At 39.2% G+C, this 18916-nt stretch overlaps 2 protein-coding genes across 2 annotated transcripts; both read right to left on the minus strand.

The window, feature by feature from the left end:
- Positions 1-4347: 4347 nt before the first annotated feature.
- Positions 4348-11443, minus strand: LOC125011036 (immunoglobulin lambda-1 light chain-like). Its single transcript, XM_047590026.1, has 6 exons — positions 11401-11443; positions 11013-11323; positions 8517-8522; positions 6964-7006; positions 4684-4992; positions 4348-4596 (listed from the first exon to the last, which is right to left on the minus strand). Exons 1-6 carry the CDS (start codon positions 11441-11443, stop codon positions 4445-4447), a joined length of 864 nt encoding a protein of 287 aa, XP_047445982.1. The 3' UTR covers positions 4348-4444.
- A 4434-nt stretch (positions 11444-15877) lies between these two features.
- LOC125010618 (immunoglobulin lambda-1 light chain-like) lies at positions 15878-18621 on the minus strand. Its single transcript, XM_047589385.1, has 4 exons — positions 18588-18621; positions 16311-16613; positions 16149-16223; positions 15878-16026 (listed from the first exon to the last, which is right to left on the minus strand). The coding sequence occupies exons 1-4, from the start codon at positions 18619-18621 to the stop codon at positions 15878-15880; spliced, it is 561 nt and encodes a 186-aa protein (XP_047445341.1).
- Between the last annotated feature and the right edge of the window lie 295 nt (positions 18622-18916).

The following is an 18916-nucleotide window of genomic DNA, read 5'->3' on the forward strand; positions in this document are numbered from 1 at the left end:
CAACAATGATAAGACCTATCAGAACGAGGATTAATGCACCAGAAGGCTTGTGTCTGTGTTTTAAAGTTTAAATGAAATCTGTAGGTGAAAGTATGCCTGAGCAGTAGACCTTGAACAACTGTGTTTTTTTTTTTTTTTTTTACACTTTACTGTGAAATAATTTGTGTTTTTAAAAAAGAGTTTATTAAAATAAACCCCACCCACACTCCCATGATTAAAATCGTACCAGGGATTAAAAGTACAACGCAGGCGATGCATGTTATAAACGTAAAATAATGTGTGTTTTAATTGTGGAAATTAAACAAATTACAAATGAAAAAATATATACATATATATTGCGGGCGTTAACATTAGAATTTACATCACATCTGGGGTGTACTGTTGAATAATTTGTGTTAAATTAAAAATATTTAATAAATTAAAAAATAATGTGTGCCCCACCCACACCCCCACCATTAAAATCGTAACGGTGATTAAAAGTACAACGCAGGCATACAAATGATACCGTTAAAACGATGTGTTTTAATTGCGGAAATTAAACGAATAGTGAATGTAAAACAATGTGTGTAACATTCCCCAAAGACGTTTGGTCCAGAAAGCTCTTTCAACCGGCGGGGCTTCCGGTATCTCAGCCTCTGTGTCAGCACCAATGGTCGGTAATGACACAGAGGCTGACTCGCCACCTGCAGTGATCTGATTCACTTGGAGAACGAATCACTAACTGATCCGTTCACGTACTGGTGCTTCACTTGGAGAACGAATCACTAACTGATCTGTTCACGTACTGGTGCTTCACTTGGAGAACGAATCACTAACTGATCCGTTCACGTACTGGTGCTTCACTTGGAGAACGAATCACTAACTGATCCGTTTGCGAACAGACTCGAGTCAGTGACGCAACGCGAATCAGTAGATCAGTGGCATTCACTGACCGGATCCCTCTCCTCAGTCATTGACTATATTCCTCCATCTGCTGCAATACAGGCTTAAGACCCAACACTAGGAGTGTCAAGGTTCCATGTCTGTCCATGTCATGTTGTGTTTCCTGTTTTATTTTGTTAAGCTCTGGTGTTCCTGTCCGTGTTCCTTGTTTGTCTCTTGATTGGTTATTTGTCTCACCTGCGTTGATTGCCCTCATGTGTCTCACCTGTGTCTTGTCATCCCTCAGTCCTCATGTGTATATATAACTCTGCCTTTCGCTTTGTTCCTGGTCGTGTCGTTAATGTTAGTTTAACGTCTCCACGCCATGTTCCACGTTTCCTCGTCCTTGTACCACGTCTTGTTGCCATGTTTGACGATTCTTTTGTATTTTTGGTTTTCCTGCCGTGTGCAGCGCTTTTTGTTCATTATTAAATACCTTTTTGTTTTGGAGATCCTGCCTCATCAATAGTCCTGCATCTGGGCCCTCACCTACATCCTACAACCTCCAACTCCCCCTCCCCGTCTTGACAAGGAGATGCGTTTACAGCCTTTCAAATAAACAAAGTGCAGCCTTTGTTACTGTCTATGCTTTATTCCACTGACATTAATACAAAAAATATGAAAGTGGAAAATAAATATAAAGCAAAATGATAAACAAACATTATTGTATATTTTAACATATTAACACATTTTTAATGACCAAAAATAAAAATAGGCCTCGTTCAGTGTAAAAAACAAATATATCAATTACAAGAAAATGCCATAAAAAATTAAAGATATGGAACCTGCATTAAAAATATAAGAGAACAATATAAACTTAAATAGGCTTAAATATGCAATAGAAAATAAAATAAATAGCTTAAAAATATACTGAGCGGGAACTGAGAGAAGAACGAATCAGTTCATAAAGTGATTCGATACATTTCGTTCACTCAAAAGAACCGTTCTTTCGAACGAATCATTCGTGAAAGACCCAACACCAGCCACGCTCTCAACTGCGTTTGTCAACACGGAACCGCAACAATGGCTGCGTCAGGAGAAGAGTCTGATCATGAGCCGGAGGAACTTTCACAAAATCCTTGGCCGTATCTAAACTCAATGATTGAGTTTGACCGAGCAAAGAAGAACGTGGACACAGACAAACGACAGACATTTATTTTTAAATGTTTATTGTGTCTGCCGAAGCAGAACTTCCTCTCTGCCTTTAACAACTCAACGTCCAACTTAAAGCAACACGTTGAACAGACTTTCAGCATGTTGTTTTCTATTTGTCTAGGTCAATTTGTGAAATGTGTTAAATTATATTTGTTTTTTTAAAGCAGTTGCCTACCATTTTCTATTAATCTTTTCATGCCAATCACGACAATTTTAACTAAGTTTACTTTGTCTTTTTGCAGAGGTGTCATGAATCACACAAGAGGAAATACGCAATACTGACTTCATGATCAGCTTCATTGACTGGATAGTATTGAAGACAAGCTACAATCCAGGAAGAGCATGAGGACATATGTTCTGTTAGTGTCCAGATGTACCAGTGTGGAGTGAAACACCAGGAGAGGACCACCTCTCATCCACGGACCTGCTGCAGCCATAGGCAAACTGTGTCTGAGAACACAGAGTTTATGGAATGAAGAATGGTAAAGCTGCAGATGTGAACAGCTACAGTGGTAATGAACAATCAGCTGACACCAGAATGACTCTGTTTGTCCAGAACTTGGTGGATGTTCTGCGTCCAGAGCTCACAGCTGTTTCTCTCAAACATTGTCTGGATGCTTTTGTACTTCCAGGGACTCACCACTGGATGGCGCTGCTTCTCTTTGCTTCTTCATTTCAAAATGATCAGAGCTGATCAGGTCTGTGTTTATCAAACATGTCAGAGCAGTAAAGACTGTTAAAAAGTATCATCCAGAGGTTTGATGAGTCAGTGCTGATGTTTGAATGTTGATCAAATGAAGGATGTGTTTCATTAACAGTCATGAAATAGTTTCATTAGCAGCAGGTCAGTGTGTCAGTGGAAACTCAACTGTTTGAGAGCTGAACACTGAAAGTTCATGGTCCTCTAACTGGACCTGTTAGTGGATGAATCCTAATCAGTCATTAATTACAGAGGTTTCTGGTGAATAAATAACATTTAATTCATGCACTTAGTGATTATTTCAAACTGTAAAGTCCATCTTTATTCATGAAACCCTATAAATACCCTGAACATGACACCAGCTTCAGGTGGTGATTGGACTCAGTTCATCTCTGTGTGGGTGGAGGCTCAGAGGAGCAAAGGTTTACAGAAAACAAGAGAAAGGGAGGGGAGGTGATGAGTGTGTTCAGCAGCCGATATCAATCTGTTCTCAGTGGTTATTAGGACAGAAAACAAACTGCTGACAGCCAATCAGACTTCCTTCCTGCAGCAGACGGGCTGTGTGGGTTTGTGCTCTGCAGCCTCCACACCGTTAGCTGTGGCTTTTCACTTTAATGACAGTTTCAACCACCAGCTCTGGTTAAAGAATCTTTAAAGGAAGCACCTGTGTTCTTCATCTGAGAGAGAAACACATTTACATGATTGTGATTATTTTATTGTGTTGTGTTTAAAATCTTCCATCCTCTCATAAATGTCTCCTCTCTGATAAATAGAACTTTAAAGAAGTTTAAAGTTTTTACCTGTAAAGTGTTTAAATTGATCCTGTGAGAGGATTTTCAGCTTCTATTAGAAACAATAATGCTTCCTGTTGTTGTGTTGTCATTAATCAGAACAGAACACAAGCCTCAGTGAGACAGAGACACAAACCCATGAGACAAACAAGTCATGCTGTTGTTGTGAAGCAGGCGTCCATGTTGGTTCACCTCCAGTCTCATTAGTTCACTGAGTTCTAGTTGGAAGAAAAAGTCTGAACGTCCCAATCACTTTAAATGTATCATGAGTTGACCTCATTAACCACTGAGACACATTTCTCATGGAAATTCTCTTCAAGCTTCATTTTCTCTCAGTGCATCAGTCTGTGCTTCATTCACAGGGTTCATAGACGTCACATCCAGGAACTGGAAGCAGCTTGTTACTTTATTCACTGACGTCCAAACTCTAAAGTTCAAGTGTTTGACTTGTTTTGTTAAGACACATAAAAATCAGTTGATGAAAACCAGACTCTGGGATTGTGTCGGTTTCTCGTGTTTATTGAGTGTGTTCCAGTGAAACTAAAGAGCAGCCTGGTGGAGTCTGCATTTATTAGAAAGAAACACAAGAGCAGAAGAAACAGCTGGAAACTGATGATGATTCAGCTTCATTTTCATTATTATACAAGTCCCAGTTAAAAGTGGAAATAAACTAGACGACTAGAGAATGAACACGTTCTAAGAGCAGATTTCTATGTGAATATATGTGTTTCTATTTACAGGACGACAATCAACACGTGAATGAACAGATACAGATTACAAAGAAGAACATTTCAACAACATTTCTGAAGACTGATCAAAGTGATGAATGAGATGAAGTGATGAGATGTGATGGAGAGAAAAGAGGAGCAGAAAACAGTCAGTCAGCATGTGTGGAGCTGGTGGACGGTCCCTTGTTTCTGAGGATCATCAGCAGAGAGAGTCCACAGCAGTACACCAGACTCTTCACTATCAGCACTGTGTACTGCAGACAGAGCAGCTTCACTTTGTACTGAGAGACATGAGGAACCTCTGAAACAGAAAAGGAGTCAAATGTTTAGAGCTGCAGTGAGAGATTGTCTGCATCACTGCTGGACACAGTCACAGAGTTCTCATTACCTTGTAGTGCTTTGGCCTCCACTGTGCCTCCCTCGTGCTCCACGGAGCAGGTGTATTTATATGTGTAGTAATCATCTCTATCCACCAGCTTGATGGAGGCTCTGCGTCCCGACTCTCTGAGCTCCAGCTGATCTCCCTCAGCAGGGGTCAGCTCCTCCAGAGAGCCGCCCTCCTTCTGTCTTTTCCAGGAGAACTTGACCTCAGGAGGAAACATGTGTGAGGCCAGACACAGCAGAGAGCTCTTCCCCTCCAGGTGGGCTCTGGAAGCTGCTGGGTACACGCTCACCACGGGCTTCACTACCTGCTCATCTGAAGTTTGACAGCACACACACATTCACACAGTCAACAGCAGCTTCCAGCTCTGCTCTGGATTCAGTCTGATCCTGGAAACTACATGGATCATTTCAACTTTTAATGGAAAGACATTATTTTCTGGTTCTGAACTTGAAGCCAACAACACGTTTCAAAGAAGTTGAACAGAAACATGTGGACTGTGTTTCATCACGTCTTCTTTTATCAACTCACTGCTGTTGTAGTTTAGAAAGAGAAATATTTTCCATGATGACTTGATAGAAGCTTTGGTTTTTCAGGGCCTCCTTAGTTTTTCTTCTTGTTTTTTGATCATAATGCACCAACTGTTTTCAGGTCAGTTCTCAGTCTTTTACTACGGAGCCTTGCTGGTGGAAAACGTGCAGAATGCACTTTGACATTGTCTTGGTGAAATAAGAAAGGCCTTCCACAATAAGACGTCATCTGGATAGCAGCATTTGTTTCTCCACAACCTGAACACATGGTTCATCATTAACGGTGCATTCACTGGTTAATGAAGATCAGCCTGAACATCATCTACATTCAACACTGCTTTTCATTGTAGGATATTATGGACTGTAGATCACATGTGTCAAACTCAAGGCTGAATGTGTCCTGACACATCATTTTATTTGACCCACCACAACTTAACACACATATGGTCGTCAACATATGCATGAGGAGTAATTCTCAATATTAATGATCTGATAATTATTCTAATAAAGTGTTTATCATTAACTATATCTCCCATAATGTACGTCAATGTTGTGACCTGATGTGGTGATTGGAAATATCAACAGTTAATCCCAAAATGTCCAAGAAGAGAAAAACTGACTCAGAAGGAAGGAAATTTAAGAAAAGATGGGAAAGTGAATGTTGGTGCTTCAAGGAAAAAAAACATGATGAAGGAGTAAAATCTACGTCGTCATTTTGACGCCAGACATGGAGATAAGTCTGTTAAATGTAGCCTCCAAGAAAAACAACAAATGGTTCAAGAATTAAAAGTCAGACTCTAATTGCAGCATGAACTGTTCACCAAAGATACAGATAAAATGATATTTTTCATTTTTCATTGAGAGCTTTTAAATCCAAACTGAGAGGACATGAGGCCGACTCCACAATATTCACTAGTTTTTATAACCTGCTTGTAAATTGAATCATCTTCTTTTCATTTGTCTTTTCTTTGTCTTTTAACTGTGTCATTTTCTAACTGTGTTTTGTATTTGCTGCTGTCTATTTTCACCAGGACTCCCTTTAAAAAGAGCTTCTCAGTCTCAGTGGGTTCATTCTGGTTAAAGGAATAAATTATTTACATCATTTCCAAATCCCTGAATTGTGTTTTTCAGTTGTTCATTTGTTATTTCAGTGATTACAATATGTATTGAATATGACACATTTAAGAGCACAGACTTTAATCACTAATAAAACACATCAACATGTTAGTTTGTGTCAGTCATGTTCAAATGTTTAAATACTTTATGCTGATGATGGTGATAAAACTTCATTTAATTTAACATCACATTCACTTTGTGTTTTTTCTTTTTCTATTAACACATCATCAATTAAAGACACATTTACATCATATAAAATAAGTGACAGCGATTAGATCTGACAAGGTTCTAACTTTCAGAAATGATCCAATACAATCGATAGACACTTGAAAAGAATGTGAAATAGTTGAACATCAAATATCATCTTGTTTTCAACAGAATTACTGAGACGATCAAATCCTAAATGTTTGTAACGTCACTAATTTTTACAGAAAGAAAGAATGACTTTAGTTGTTCTGTCACATTTCAACATGTTTTCAGAAATGATTGAGCTTTTCTTATGGAACAATGGCTGCAGGATGAATTCTCTACTAATGAGGAAAAAACTAACATGTAAAGCCTGAAGCAGCACAAACTGACTTTAAACACATTTCAGCTTCTACAATAAAACAAGTGAAGGAAAAGAAATGTTTGTTCTTACCTGTTACATACAGTTTAGTTCCAGAGCCAAAGATGCCGTAGCCCTTGCCGCTGCCACACAGTGAAAAAGACTAATACAAAAACCTGTGTGCTGCTGAGAGAGTCAGCTGAGGGGAAGGAGTCACATGAGGAGGAAGGATCATATTTCAGCTCCTTGATGTGTTTCTCTGATGTTCACATCTACATGACTGTCTCTTCTTCTCCTTTCTTTTAGCCTCACTAGCAGCATGGCTCTGATGTTAATGTCAGTGGTTGGTCAGTCCACTACTTTAGTCTTAGTCATGGACTGGATCTGGACTAAAGGATGGATGATGGACTCACATCAACATTTCTACACATTCTTGGTCTCAGAGGATCAACTTCATTAACTGACTGTTGATTTGGACTTTTTATCTAGCGCCACCAGCAGGTCAACATCTGTTTTGGTCATCAGATTTTCTGTTGGACATTCAGTGTCCAGTAGCATCATTACATAGAAACACATATGAGACATGTTTAAGTTATGACATAAATATGTAATAATGTGAATAAATATATAGAATAGTATCAGTAATGACCACAGTCCAGTTGGTTCCTCACAGGGAGGCGCTGTAGAGTCTTATGTCCTGAAGGACAAACGTCCTCCTCAACGTGTCCATGGAGCAGGACAGAGACAGCAGCCTGTCCCTGAACCAGCTTCTCTGTCTGACTATGGTGTCATTTATTTATTTATTTAAAAAAAAAACGTATTCATTTATTTTCATTTATAGCACGCAAGTAAAATGTATATCGAGCAGATCAATATCATTGCAAAGCACATACATTGAGAAGAGAAAATAATGTGAAGTTTGAGGTGGGAATGCGCAGGAGGAAACAAAAGACCCTATATGCGCTTGTCAGGTGGCCCTCCTAAACAAAATTCAGCTTTAACAATCAATGCAATAGCAGCCACATAAAAAAGGACAAGTGATAAAGAAAAAGGATACATATGTAGCCAAGCTAAACTGAACCAGCACAGGACACAGAAATATCTTCTGGGGTCTTTATTTCTGAACAGAAGAATATGGTGTTTAGATGAAATCAATGATGCAAGTTTAGAACTAAAACTGACTGAGAGTCTTCAACTGTGTCTACAGTACTAGTCAAAAACAAAAATCAGCGACACCACACTGTGCCTGGTACACTGGGACGCTTACTGTAACTCTGTTTAGTCTAGTTTAGTCTTGAGTAATTATCCTATTACAACAGAGTATTAAAATATGTCCTACAGTCCAGTACAGACTGCTAGAGTGTAACAAAATGTCCTTATAGGCAACAACAGAGTACAAAGAATTAACTACAGTGGCTTGACCCTAAACCACAAAGGGCCCACAAATTCACAGCAAACACACATTCACAGGTCAGAACTTCACAATGAAAGCTGAATGTAGAGTTGTAATACATAACGTTATTAACTTGTGCATTTTTCCCGTAGCACAAACAGCATTGACGACGTCCTGCTACTTGACAACCGTTGGGTGTCTCATCGTCTGTTTCTCTGCCAACCGCTAACACATACACATTTCAGTAAATGACTTCAGTCTGTAAACATGCATTACTCTTTAGATATTTCATGTAAACAGCCACATTTGTACTATATTTACCCTCATAAACCTCTGAAAACCGTGGTGTGGTCGCACCGCTGTGGACGACCTCCGGTATCTGTTTAACAGTTTTTTCAACCAGTTCACCAAACTAAGAACGTCCAATTTGGTGGCGTTAGTGAGTAGTTGCACTGCATTTTCCCAGATAAAATTAAATATTATGGAAATGGATGGATTACGAATTTGTATTTGCAAAATTGGTCCAATAAAAGATGTATTGTTTGCTTCTTGAATGTGCACTGTTACTTTCTCTAATGGGAGCTGGTAAGGAGTTCTAATAATGGGGACCCCTGTATCTTAATGAAAATTGTGAGTTCTAAAAATAAAATTTAAAAAAAGTATCGATGTATTTGGGAATTGAACTGGTATGTAGAGTGAAAACAGGTTGGAAGTAGCTTGTGGATGGATTGATACATGAAAACATATATTTGCAGAAAATGTACGTTGAAAATGGGCAGAATACATGGGGATTGAAACAGTGAGGTGGAGCTAGAGACTCTGTTGGAGAGTGTTATCATTTTTGCACAATGATTAATTTTATTATTCATAATTTAATACCACTGAGGGGGCTCGTAAAAGTACAAACACAAACAGCATTGTAGTATGAGATGTAAGGATAGATCATGGTTGATAAAGATTGATGAGGATTTTTCTTGATAACAGATGCCGTATTAGAGCCCAAAATTGATCCTTGTGTCACACCACAAGAAATCAACCTGCAGACTAAAGAGTTGTTATTCCAAGATACAAATGACTTTCTTCATGTCAAATAACTTTTGAACCATAACAGATTTGTGATGAAAATGCGACCGTATTTAAAGCAAGTTGTTACTGTAACCTTGTTTGTCTGTCTTTTATTTCAATTTGATAAGTTAGATCAAATCAATTCAGTAGTATAGCACCTAGATATAATAAAATAAAATAACACTGGAGAGATAAAATGAAACATTATTACACTGTAGAGTGTCATTTTAATAACTGAATTTGGAGTAAAATTATCTATAAAGTGTTATCATATTACTACAGAACAAAGCTCAGTGTTGAATATTTGTTCTCATTTCATTGTTAGTTTTGACACTGAATTGAGTAGAATTCATTCTAAAGAGTAAATTTGATCTGAAACAGAGTTAAATTCAACTCTATAAGAGTTAAATTGACACTATGTTTTTTACTGTGTAGCATCTGCCACTGATATCAGGGACTGTCCTTACCACAGAGCCTGCCAGCAACTCTTTCCATGGAAGGTGAGACAGGGGCAGCAAAAGACTAACTTTTCTTTTTTGATTTCTTTCTTATCAGACACGTTTAGATTGTTTTAAACATAGCTGTCATACAAACACACACAAAGGCTCCAGTCAGCCTATGGATTCAAACCCAGAACCTTCTTCCTGTCTTTAATCACTACTGACCATCACACCACTAAAAGTTCATTTCATTGGAAACATTCATTCATTTTCTGTGACCTCTTGTCCACTGGATGGTGGCAGGGAGACTGGAGTCTATGTCCACATGCACAATTCCACTTTATTGTTTCTTTATATTTATGTTATATTGCAACATATCTTTTTCTTGTTATCGTTTTCATTTCCTATACAACAAACTTCCTCCACTCTCCCCAAATTACTGATTGTGCTCCAAAGTCTAGACTCAGAGATTTTTAAGTTTTTTATTTTTGTCCAGTGCCTTGGAGCAAATCAGAGAGGTTCACCTCTGACCCTGTGGCCTCTAAGCTGCACCTCTACTCCAGCTTTATTTCCAGCTCAAAAACTTGCATCTCTCTCTTCCCTCTGTTGTGTTTACATGTGTGTTACTGTGGTATTAGTGAGCTGTCATCATGTGGAAAAGGAGAGTTGTCACATATGTGACGTGGATAAAAGAAAGGTAAAATATAAAATGGGAAAAATAGTAACGGACAGTAACTAATATAAATAACTTTAATCTGATAAGTGGCTTGGAAATAGTAACACGTTAGATAACTGGAAATAAGTGGTCAGATTAGAGTAAGACGTTACATCAAGATGTAGATGAAGCAGAGGAGCTTCATCTACATCTGGAACATTTGTCTGAAATCATTCATTCTGTTCAATATCTATTAAATATCTTTGTGTTCTTTTGCTCTTTCATTGAATTTTTTTGATTGACTTTGTATTTTTGCTCTTTCTTCTTCTCTGTGTTCTTTTCATCTTTTTTCTAACTGTTGAAATATCTGCTAACAACATGAATAAATCTGATGTCAAATAAATAGTGATCTCAGGAAAGAAGAATCTCCCTCAGCTCAGTATGTTTGGGACTCTGTCTGAGATGGAGGTGAAATATGTGAACCTGGGCTGTGGTTTACTGCTCTCTTCCTGTCACAAACACTGTTTGACATCTGTTCATCTGTTGGTTTTTGTTCAGGCTGCTCGCATCATTTCTCACTGTGGGGAACATCCTTCCAACAGGCGCAGTAGTAGGAGGCTGAATGATGGACTTTAACTTTCTTTATCTCCAACTCCCAGTTGTTCTGTTTATTCACAGTTGAGAAATCGTCTTCCTGGGGATGACCGTAACCTTTATCAATGTAACCATTGCTTTCATCAATATAAAGAATCAATCTGAATGTTTCTTTCTTCTGGTACCAGCCTATATAATCACTACCACACTGGCCAGTTCCTTCACATCTGAAGGAGACTGTTTGACCAACTCTCCTGGTCCATGTTAACTGGTCCTGGGTCAGATCTGCTGCCATGGCAACCAGGGCTGTAGAGACACAGACAGATAGATGAAGGTTAGTGAGACAGTGTTTGTTAAAGGTGGAGTTTGTTGGAAACACTCACCTGAACACAGACAGCACAGAGCAGCAGCTGGGAGGAAAAGCATTTTGTGTGGTGGTGTATCCTCTGGTGAACCTGGGGAGAAGTGGAGCTCTGATGCAGCTGAGGCCCAACAAGGACGAGCTGTGACATGAGACGAGGCCACGTGGTTTCTAGCAGGTCCTCAAAGCTCCCATCAGCCCCTGCAGCCCACAGATGAGACGGCTGCTGATGATTGACAGCTCAGATCAAGCTGCTGTGTCCTTTCATGGTCTTGATTTCAATCTGACAGCAGATGAAAAAAATCTGGGTCACATGATGCAGAAAGACTAAAAAACATTCATGTTCCCACAAACACAATCAGGTTGGTGGTGACTTTAGTAAGACAGACTGTTCTCTGTAATACTCTTCTATTAAAGGACTGTTTTCCTGAAAACATTTAGTTTGTACATTTAACATTTAAAGAGATGAGACACTAAAATCCTTCTCAGATCAGCTTTCGTGTATAATATGTAATATATATCAACATCTCTCAGGACGAACAGGAGGAGTTTGTCAAACGAAAGCAGAAGATTAAATGTTTGACTTCAACTCCTAAAAGCAGAATCAAAGCTCAGTGACTCTGAGAGATTCTGGTCAGTTAGAAGAGATTTCCTGCTCTGACATGTTTGATAAACAGACCTGATCAGCTCTGAAATGAAGCAAAGAGAAGCAGCGCCATCCTGTGGTAGAAACTGAATAGTTGTGTCTCTGACATTTTCTTTCATTTTTAGAGAAACAATGAAAACCATTAACAATAAGATCATAAATAAGAAGAAGCACTTGGGGACGTTATCAGGTGACACGGCATCAACTTCCATAGTTATGACCATGATACGCAGCTGTACATTCCTGCAGCTCAACCAGGACAAAACAGAGGTTTAAGTCATTGGTCCTGAACACCAGAGAGAGAAACTTTTACCAAAACTACAGGATTTTAACCTTTGACAATCTGTAAAGAACCTGGGCGTGATTTTTGAGTCTGAGTTGACTTTCACTCCTCATATTAAAAACATAACAAAGATAGGTTTTTACCACCTTAAGAATACAGCCAGAGTCGCCCGTTTCTCTCTCAGGGTAACACGGAGGTGCTGATGCTTTTATCTCTTGTCGTCTGGATCATGACTGATGAGGACCAGAGGGCGGGAACACGTGACACCACTTTTAAAATCTTTGCATTGATTTTAGGGTTCTTTTAGTAGTTTTTAAATGTCTTAACGGTCTTGGGCCTTCTTATTTGTCTGACTTATTTTTACCCTTTAACCCTTGTGAACTCTGAGGTCTTCCAGCACCGGCCTTTTAACCAACCACAAGTTCTATCTAAGACACACGGGGAGGCAGCATTTAGTTATTATGGCCCCGACTGTTGTCACAGCCCTGGCTCCGAGAGCAACACAAAGGGGGAGACCACACACGTTTAAAGTAATTTAAGTGAAAATGTATTTATAAATACAACTCAAATCATCATAATAACGATATCAGTAAGGTCAGTAATGTATGCAATGTATGTATGTAAATGAAATGTGTTGATGTTTAAAACAAAGAAACACAAACACAAACCAAGCAGGTGATCAGAGAGAGAGAGTGAGAATGAAGAGTCAGCTAAACACCCTGGGGCAGGTTGCCCAGGTGCATGTGACTTGGTTCTTCAGCTCCACCCATATACCTGCAATGAGCCTGCAGAAAAACAATCATGACGACCAGAAGAGGGAGGGGTCGTCACACTGTGGAACAGCTGGAGAAGCTCAGGGCCTCAGAGACTGTTGATACTTTTAAAAAGAGGCTCAACACTCGTCTTTTTAATCAGGCTTTTACATGACTTTATTTCTCCTTAATTCTTTTTCATTTAATCACATTACTGATTTTAATTCTTGTCAATTCTATTCATCATATTTTATCATGACTCTTTTTATTTGTGTCATTAGTGTTTTACATGGCTCATTTTAATACTTTTATTCAACTCCTCTTGTTACTTATTTAATTACTTTTATATTTGTGTTGGATAAACAGTGTTTTAAGTCATTTACTTTATGTTATTTCACATTTATTTAAATTTTTATTCATTTATTTTTCCTACTCCTTACCACTTGTTTCTGTTTCCGTCCTTTAATTCTCCAGTGTTTCCTGGTGGGGTCCTGCCACGCTGGGGGCTGGTCCTGTCTGTCTGTGGGGGTGCCGTCCCTTGTGTCCCTTCAGCCTGGGTGGTTGGACACTTCACAATTAGGTGTGGGGCCCACCTCTCTGCCCGGGTCGGGCTGAGCCCTGTGGAGGCACCCCTATGGCCCACCTCCAAAGACATGGTCGTTCAGCCAATTGGTCACCCTAAACAGACCCTCGGTGTGAGTGTGAATGTGAATGGTTGTTTGTCTCCGTGTTGGCCCTGAGATAGACAGACCGATGACAGCTGGGATAGGCTCCAGCAACATCCATGACCCTAGTGAGGATAAGCAGTAGTAGAGGATGAGATGATGACATTTTTGTACCTGTTTCCTCCATTTCCTTCACATGGTCCTTTGCTGCTGGGAGTGATTTGAACTCCTCGTACAACAGTCCATTCATCTCTAAAAGACAGTCTGTGTCTCCTTCCTGGACACGATGATGGCGCTGTGGTCCTGTGGTATGTAGTGTTATTTCTACAGATGAACATGGTTCCTTCACCCATTTGAAAACTGCTTCCAAACTTTAACCAGACTTGTTGAGGTTCACAACTTCAGCACTGGACAGCTCCTCTGAATCCCCTCTACTAACAGACATACAGCGACTCAATTATTTTGTACCTCCAGTAATTCACCACAGGATGGCGCTGCTTCTCTTTGCTTCTTCATTTCAAAATGATCAAAAATCAGGTCTGTGTTTTTCAAATATGTGAGCAGAAAAGATGGATAAAAACTACTATCAATGATCAGTTTGATGAGTCAGTGCTGATGTTTGAATGTTGATCACATGAAGGATGTGTTTTATTAACAGTCATGAAATAGTTTCATTAGCAGCAGGTCAGTGTGTCAGTGGAAACTCAACTGTTTGAGAGCTGAACACTGAAAGTTCATGGTCCTCTAACTGGACCTGTTAGTGGATGAATCCTAATCACTCATTAATTACAGAGGTTTCTGGTGAATAAATAACATTTAATTAATGCACTTAGTGATTATTTCAAACTGTAAAGTCCATCTTTATTCATGAAAACCTATAAATACCCTGAACATGACACCAGCTTCAGGTGGTGATTGGACTCAGTTCATCTCTGTGTGGGTGGAGGCTCAGAGGAACAAAGGTTTACAGAAAACAAGAGAAAGGGAGGGGAGGTGATGAGTGTGTTCAGCAGCCGATATCAATCTGTTCTCAGTGGTTATTAGGACAGAAAACAAACTGCTGACAGCCAATCAGACTTCCTTCCTGCAGCAGACGGGCTGTGTGGGTTTGTGCTCTGCAGCCTCCACACCGTTAGCTGTGGCTTTTCACTTTAATGACACAAGACAGTTTCAACCACCAGCTCTGGTTAAAGAATCTTTAAAGGAAGCACCTGTGTTCTTCATCTGAGAGAGAAACACATTTACATGATTGTGATTATTATATTGTGTTGTGTTTAAAATCTTCCATTCTCTCATAAATGTCTCCTCTCTGATAAATAGAACTTTAAAGAAGTTTTTACCTGTAAAGTGTTTAAATTGATCCTGTGAGAGGATTTTCAGCTTCTATTAGAAACAATAATGCTTCCTGTTGTTGTGTTGTCATTAATCAGAACAGAACACAAGCCTCAGTGAGACAGAGACACAAACCCATGAGACAAACAAGTCATGCTGTTGCTGTGAAGCAGGCGTCCATGTTGGTTCACCTCCAGTCTCATTAGTTCACTGAGTTCTAGTTGGAAGAAAAAGTCTGAACGTCCCAATCACTTTAAATGTATCATGAGTTGACCTCATTAACCACTGAGACACATTTCTCATGGAAATTCTCTTCAAGCTTCATTTTCTCTCAGTGCATCAGTCTGTGCTTCATTCACAGGGTTCATAGACGTCACATCCAGGAACTGGAAGCAGCTTGTTACTTTATTCACTGACGTCCAAACTCTAAAGTTCAAGTGTTTGACTTGTTTTGTTAAGACACATAAAAATCAGTTGATGAAAACCAGACTCTGGGATTGTGTCGGTTTCATTTATTAGAAAGAAACACAAGAGCAGAAGAAACAGCTGGAAACTGATGATGATTCAGCTTCTTTTTCATTGTTATACAAGTCCCAGTTAAAAGTGGAAATAAACTAGACGACTAGAGAATGAACACGTTCTAAGAGCAGATTTCTATGTGAATATATGTGTTTCTATTTACAGGACGACAATCAACACGTGAATGAACAGATACAGATTACAAAGAAGAACATTTCAACAACATTTCTGAAGACTGATCAAAGTGATGAATGAGATGAAGTGATGAGATGTGATGGAGAGAAAAGAGGAGCAGAAAACAGTCAGTCAGCATGTGTGGAGCTGGTGGACGGTCCCTTGTTTGTGAGGCTCATCAGCAGAGAGAGTCCACAGCAGTACACCAGACTCTTCACTATCAGCACTGTGTACTGCAGACAGAGCAGCTTCACCCTGCACTGAGACTGGAAGGACACTGACAGACACACACACACAGATATGAATTAGTGCAAGTGTCAGATTGATCCTGTAAAGTTGTTCTAGTGTCCTCATTGGACATTGGAGCTGTCCATGCAGAGAGGCAGCAGGTGATCTTACAGTGATGTTGCTGCAGAGCTGCCAGGTCTGCTGGCTCTCTCTCTGGAGGATTGGAGGCTTCTGGAACTGGAACCTCTGAAATAGAAAAGGAGTCAAATGTTTGGAGCTGCAGGGACAATTTAGCTGTATCACTGCTGGACAAAGTCAGCAAGTTCTCATTACCTTGATTGGACTCCACTGCGTCCAACTCGTGCTCAACAGAGCAGGTGTATTTATATGTGTCGAGATCATCTCTATCCACCAGCCTGATGGAGGCTCTGCGTCCCGACTCTCTGAGCTCCAGCTGCTCTCCCTCAGCAGGGGTCAGCTCCTTCAGAGAGTCGCCCTCCTTCTGTCTTTTCCAGGAGAACTTGACCTCAGGAGGAAACATGTGTGAGGCCAGACACAGCAGAGAGCTCTTCCCCTCCAGGTGGGCTCTGGATGCTGCTGGGTACACGCTCACCACGGGCTTCACTACCTGCTCATCTGAAGTTTGACAGCACACACACATTCACACAGTCAACAGCAGCTTCCAGCTCTGCTCTGGATTCAGTCTGATCCTGGAAACTACATGGATCATTTCAACTTTTAATGGAAAGACGTTATTTTCTGCTTCTGAATTTGAAGTCAACAACACGTTTCAAAGAAGTTGGACAGAAACATGTGGACTTTGTTTCATCACGTCTTCTTTTATCAACTCACTGCTGTTGTAGTTTAGAAAGAGAAATATTTTCCATGATGACTTGATAGAAGCTTTGGTTTTTCAGGGCCTCCTTAGTTTTTCTTCTTGTTTTTTGATCATAATGCACCAACTGTTTTCAGGTCAGTTCTCAGTATTTTACTACGGAGCCTTGCTGTTGGAAAACGTGCAGAATGCACTTTGACATTGTCTTGGTGAAATAAGAAAGGCCTTCCACAATAAGACGTCATCTGGATAGCAGCATTTGTTTCTCCACAACCTGAACACATGGTTCATCATTAACGGTGCGTTCACTGGTTAATGAAGATCAGCCTGAACATCATCTACATTCAACACTACTTTTCATTGTAGGATATTATGGACTGTAGATCACATGTGTCAAACTCAAGGCTGAATGTGTCCTGACACATCATTTTATTTGACCCACCACAACTTAACACACATATGGTCGTCAACATATGCATGAGGAGTAATTCTCAATATTAATGATCTGATAATTATTCTAATAAAGTGTTTATCATGAACTATATCTCCCATAATGTACGTCAATGTTGTGACCTGATGTGGTGATTGGAAATATCAACAGTTAATCCCAAAATGTCCAAGAAGAGAAAAAGTGACTGAGAAGGAAGGAAATTTAAGAAAAGATGGGAAAGTGAATGTTGATGCTTCAAGGGAAAAAAAAACATGATGAAGGAGTAAAATCTATGTCGTCATTTTGACGCCAAACATGGAGATAAGTCTGTTAAATGTAGCCTCCAAGAAAAACAACAAATGGTTCAAGAATTAAAAGTCAGACTCTAATTGCAGCATGAACTGTTCACCAAAGATACAGATAAAATGATATTTTTCATTTTTCATTGAGAGCTTTTAAATCCAAACTGAGAGGACATGAGGCCGACTCCACAATATTCACTAGTTTTTATAACCTGCTTGTAAATTGAATCATCTTCTTTTCATTTGTCTTTTCTTTGTCTTTTAACTGTGTCATTTTCTAACTGTGTTTTGTATTTGCTGCTGTCTATTTTCACCAGGACTCCCTTTAAAAAGAGCTTCTCAGTCTCAGTGGGATCATTCTGGTTAAAGAAATAAATTATTTAGATCATTTCAATATCCCTGAATTGTGTATTTCAGTTGTTCATTTGTCATTTCACTGATTACAATATGTATTGAATATGACACATTTAAGAGCACAGACTTTAATCACTAATAAAACACATCAACATGTTAGTTTGTGTCAGTCATGTTCAAATGTTTAAATACTTTATGCTGATGATGGTGATAAAACTTCATTTAATTTAACATCACATTCACTTGTGTGTTTTTTCTTTTTCTATTAACACATCATCAATTAAAGACACATTTACATCATATAAAATAAGTGACAGCGATGAGATCTGACAAGGTTCTAACTTTCAGAAATGATCCAATACAATCGATAGACACTTGAAAAGAATGTGAAATAGTTGAACATCAAATATCATCTTGTTTTCAACTGAATTACTGAGACGATCAAATCCTAAATGTTTGTAACGTCACTAATATTTACAGAAAGAAAGAATGACTTTAGTTGTTCAGTCACATTTCAACATGTTTTCAGAAGTGATTGAGCTTTTCTTATGTAACAATGGCTGCAGGATGAATTCTCTACTAATGAGGAAAAAACTAACATGTAAAGCCTGAAGCAGCATAAACTGACTTTAAACACATTTCAGCTTCTACAATAAAACAAGTGAAGGAAAAGAAATGTTTCTTCTTACCTGTTACATACAGTTTAGTTCCAGACCCATACATGTAGTAGTAGCTGCTGGGACACAGTGAAAAAGACTAATACAAAAACCTGTGTGCTGCTGAGAGAGTCAGCTGAGGGGAAGGAGTCACATGAGGAGGAAGGATCATATTTCAGCTCCTTGATGTGTTTCTCTGATGTTCACATCTACATGACTGTCTCTTCTTCTCCTTTCTTTTAGCCTCACTAGCAGCATGGCTCTGATTTTAATGTCAGTGGTTGGTCAGTCCACTACTTTAGTCTTAGTCATGGACTGGATCTGGACTAAAGGATGGATGATGGACTCACATCAACATTTCT

Source organism: Mugil cephalus, chromosome 7, assembly GCF_022458985.1.
Source record: "Mugil cephalus isolate CIBA_MC_2020 chromosome 7, CIBA_Mcephalus_1.1, whole genome shotgun sequence".
Lineage (NCBI taxonomy): Eukaryota > Metazoa > Chordata > Actinopteri > Mugiliformes > Mugilidae > Mugil > Mugil cephalus.

Excerpts from the sequence above, each read along its gene's own strand:
- LOC125010618 (XM_047589385.1), bottom strand. The coding sequence starts at position 18,621 with ATGTATGGGTCTGGAACTAAACTGTATGTAACAG. Across the intron at positions 16,614-18,587 it reads AACTAAACTGTATGTAACAG|ATGAGCAGGTAGTGAAGCCC; the intron begins GTAAGAAGAAAC and ends GTCAAACTTCAG. Across the intron at positions 16,027-16,148 it reads AGCTCTGCAGCAACATCACT|TGTCCTTCCAGTCTCAGTGC; the intron begins GTAAGATCACCT and ends TGTGTCTGTCAG.
- LOC125011036 (XM_047590026.1), bottom strand. The coding sequence starts at position 11,443 with ATGCTTTTCCTCCCAGCTGCTGCTCTGTGCTGTCTGTGTTCAG. Across the intron at positions 11,324-11,400 it reads TCTGTGCTGTCTGTGTTCAG|CCCTGGTTGCCATGGCAGCA; the intron begins GTGAGTGTTTCC and ends GTGTCTCTACAG. Across the intron at positions 4,597-4,683 it reads GGAGGCCAAAGCACTACAAG|AGGTTCCTCATGTCTCTCAG; the intron begins GTAATGAGAACT and ends TTTCTGTTTCAG.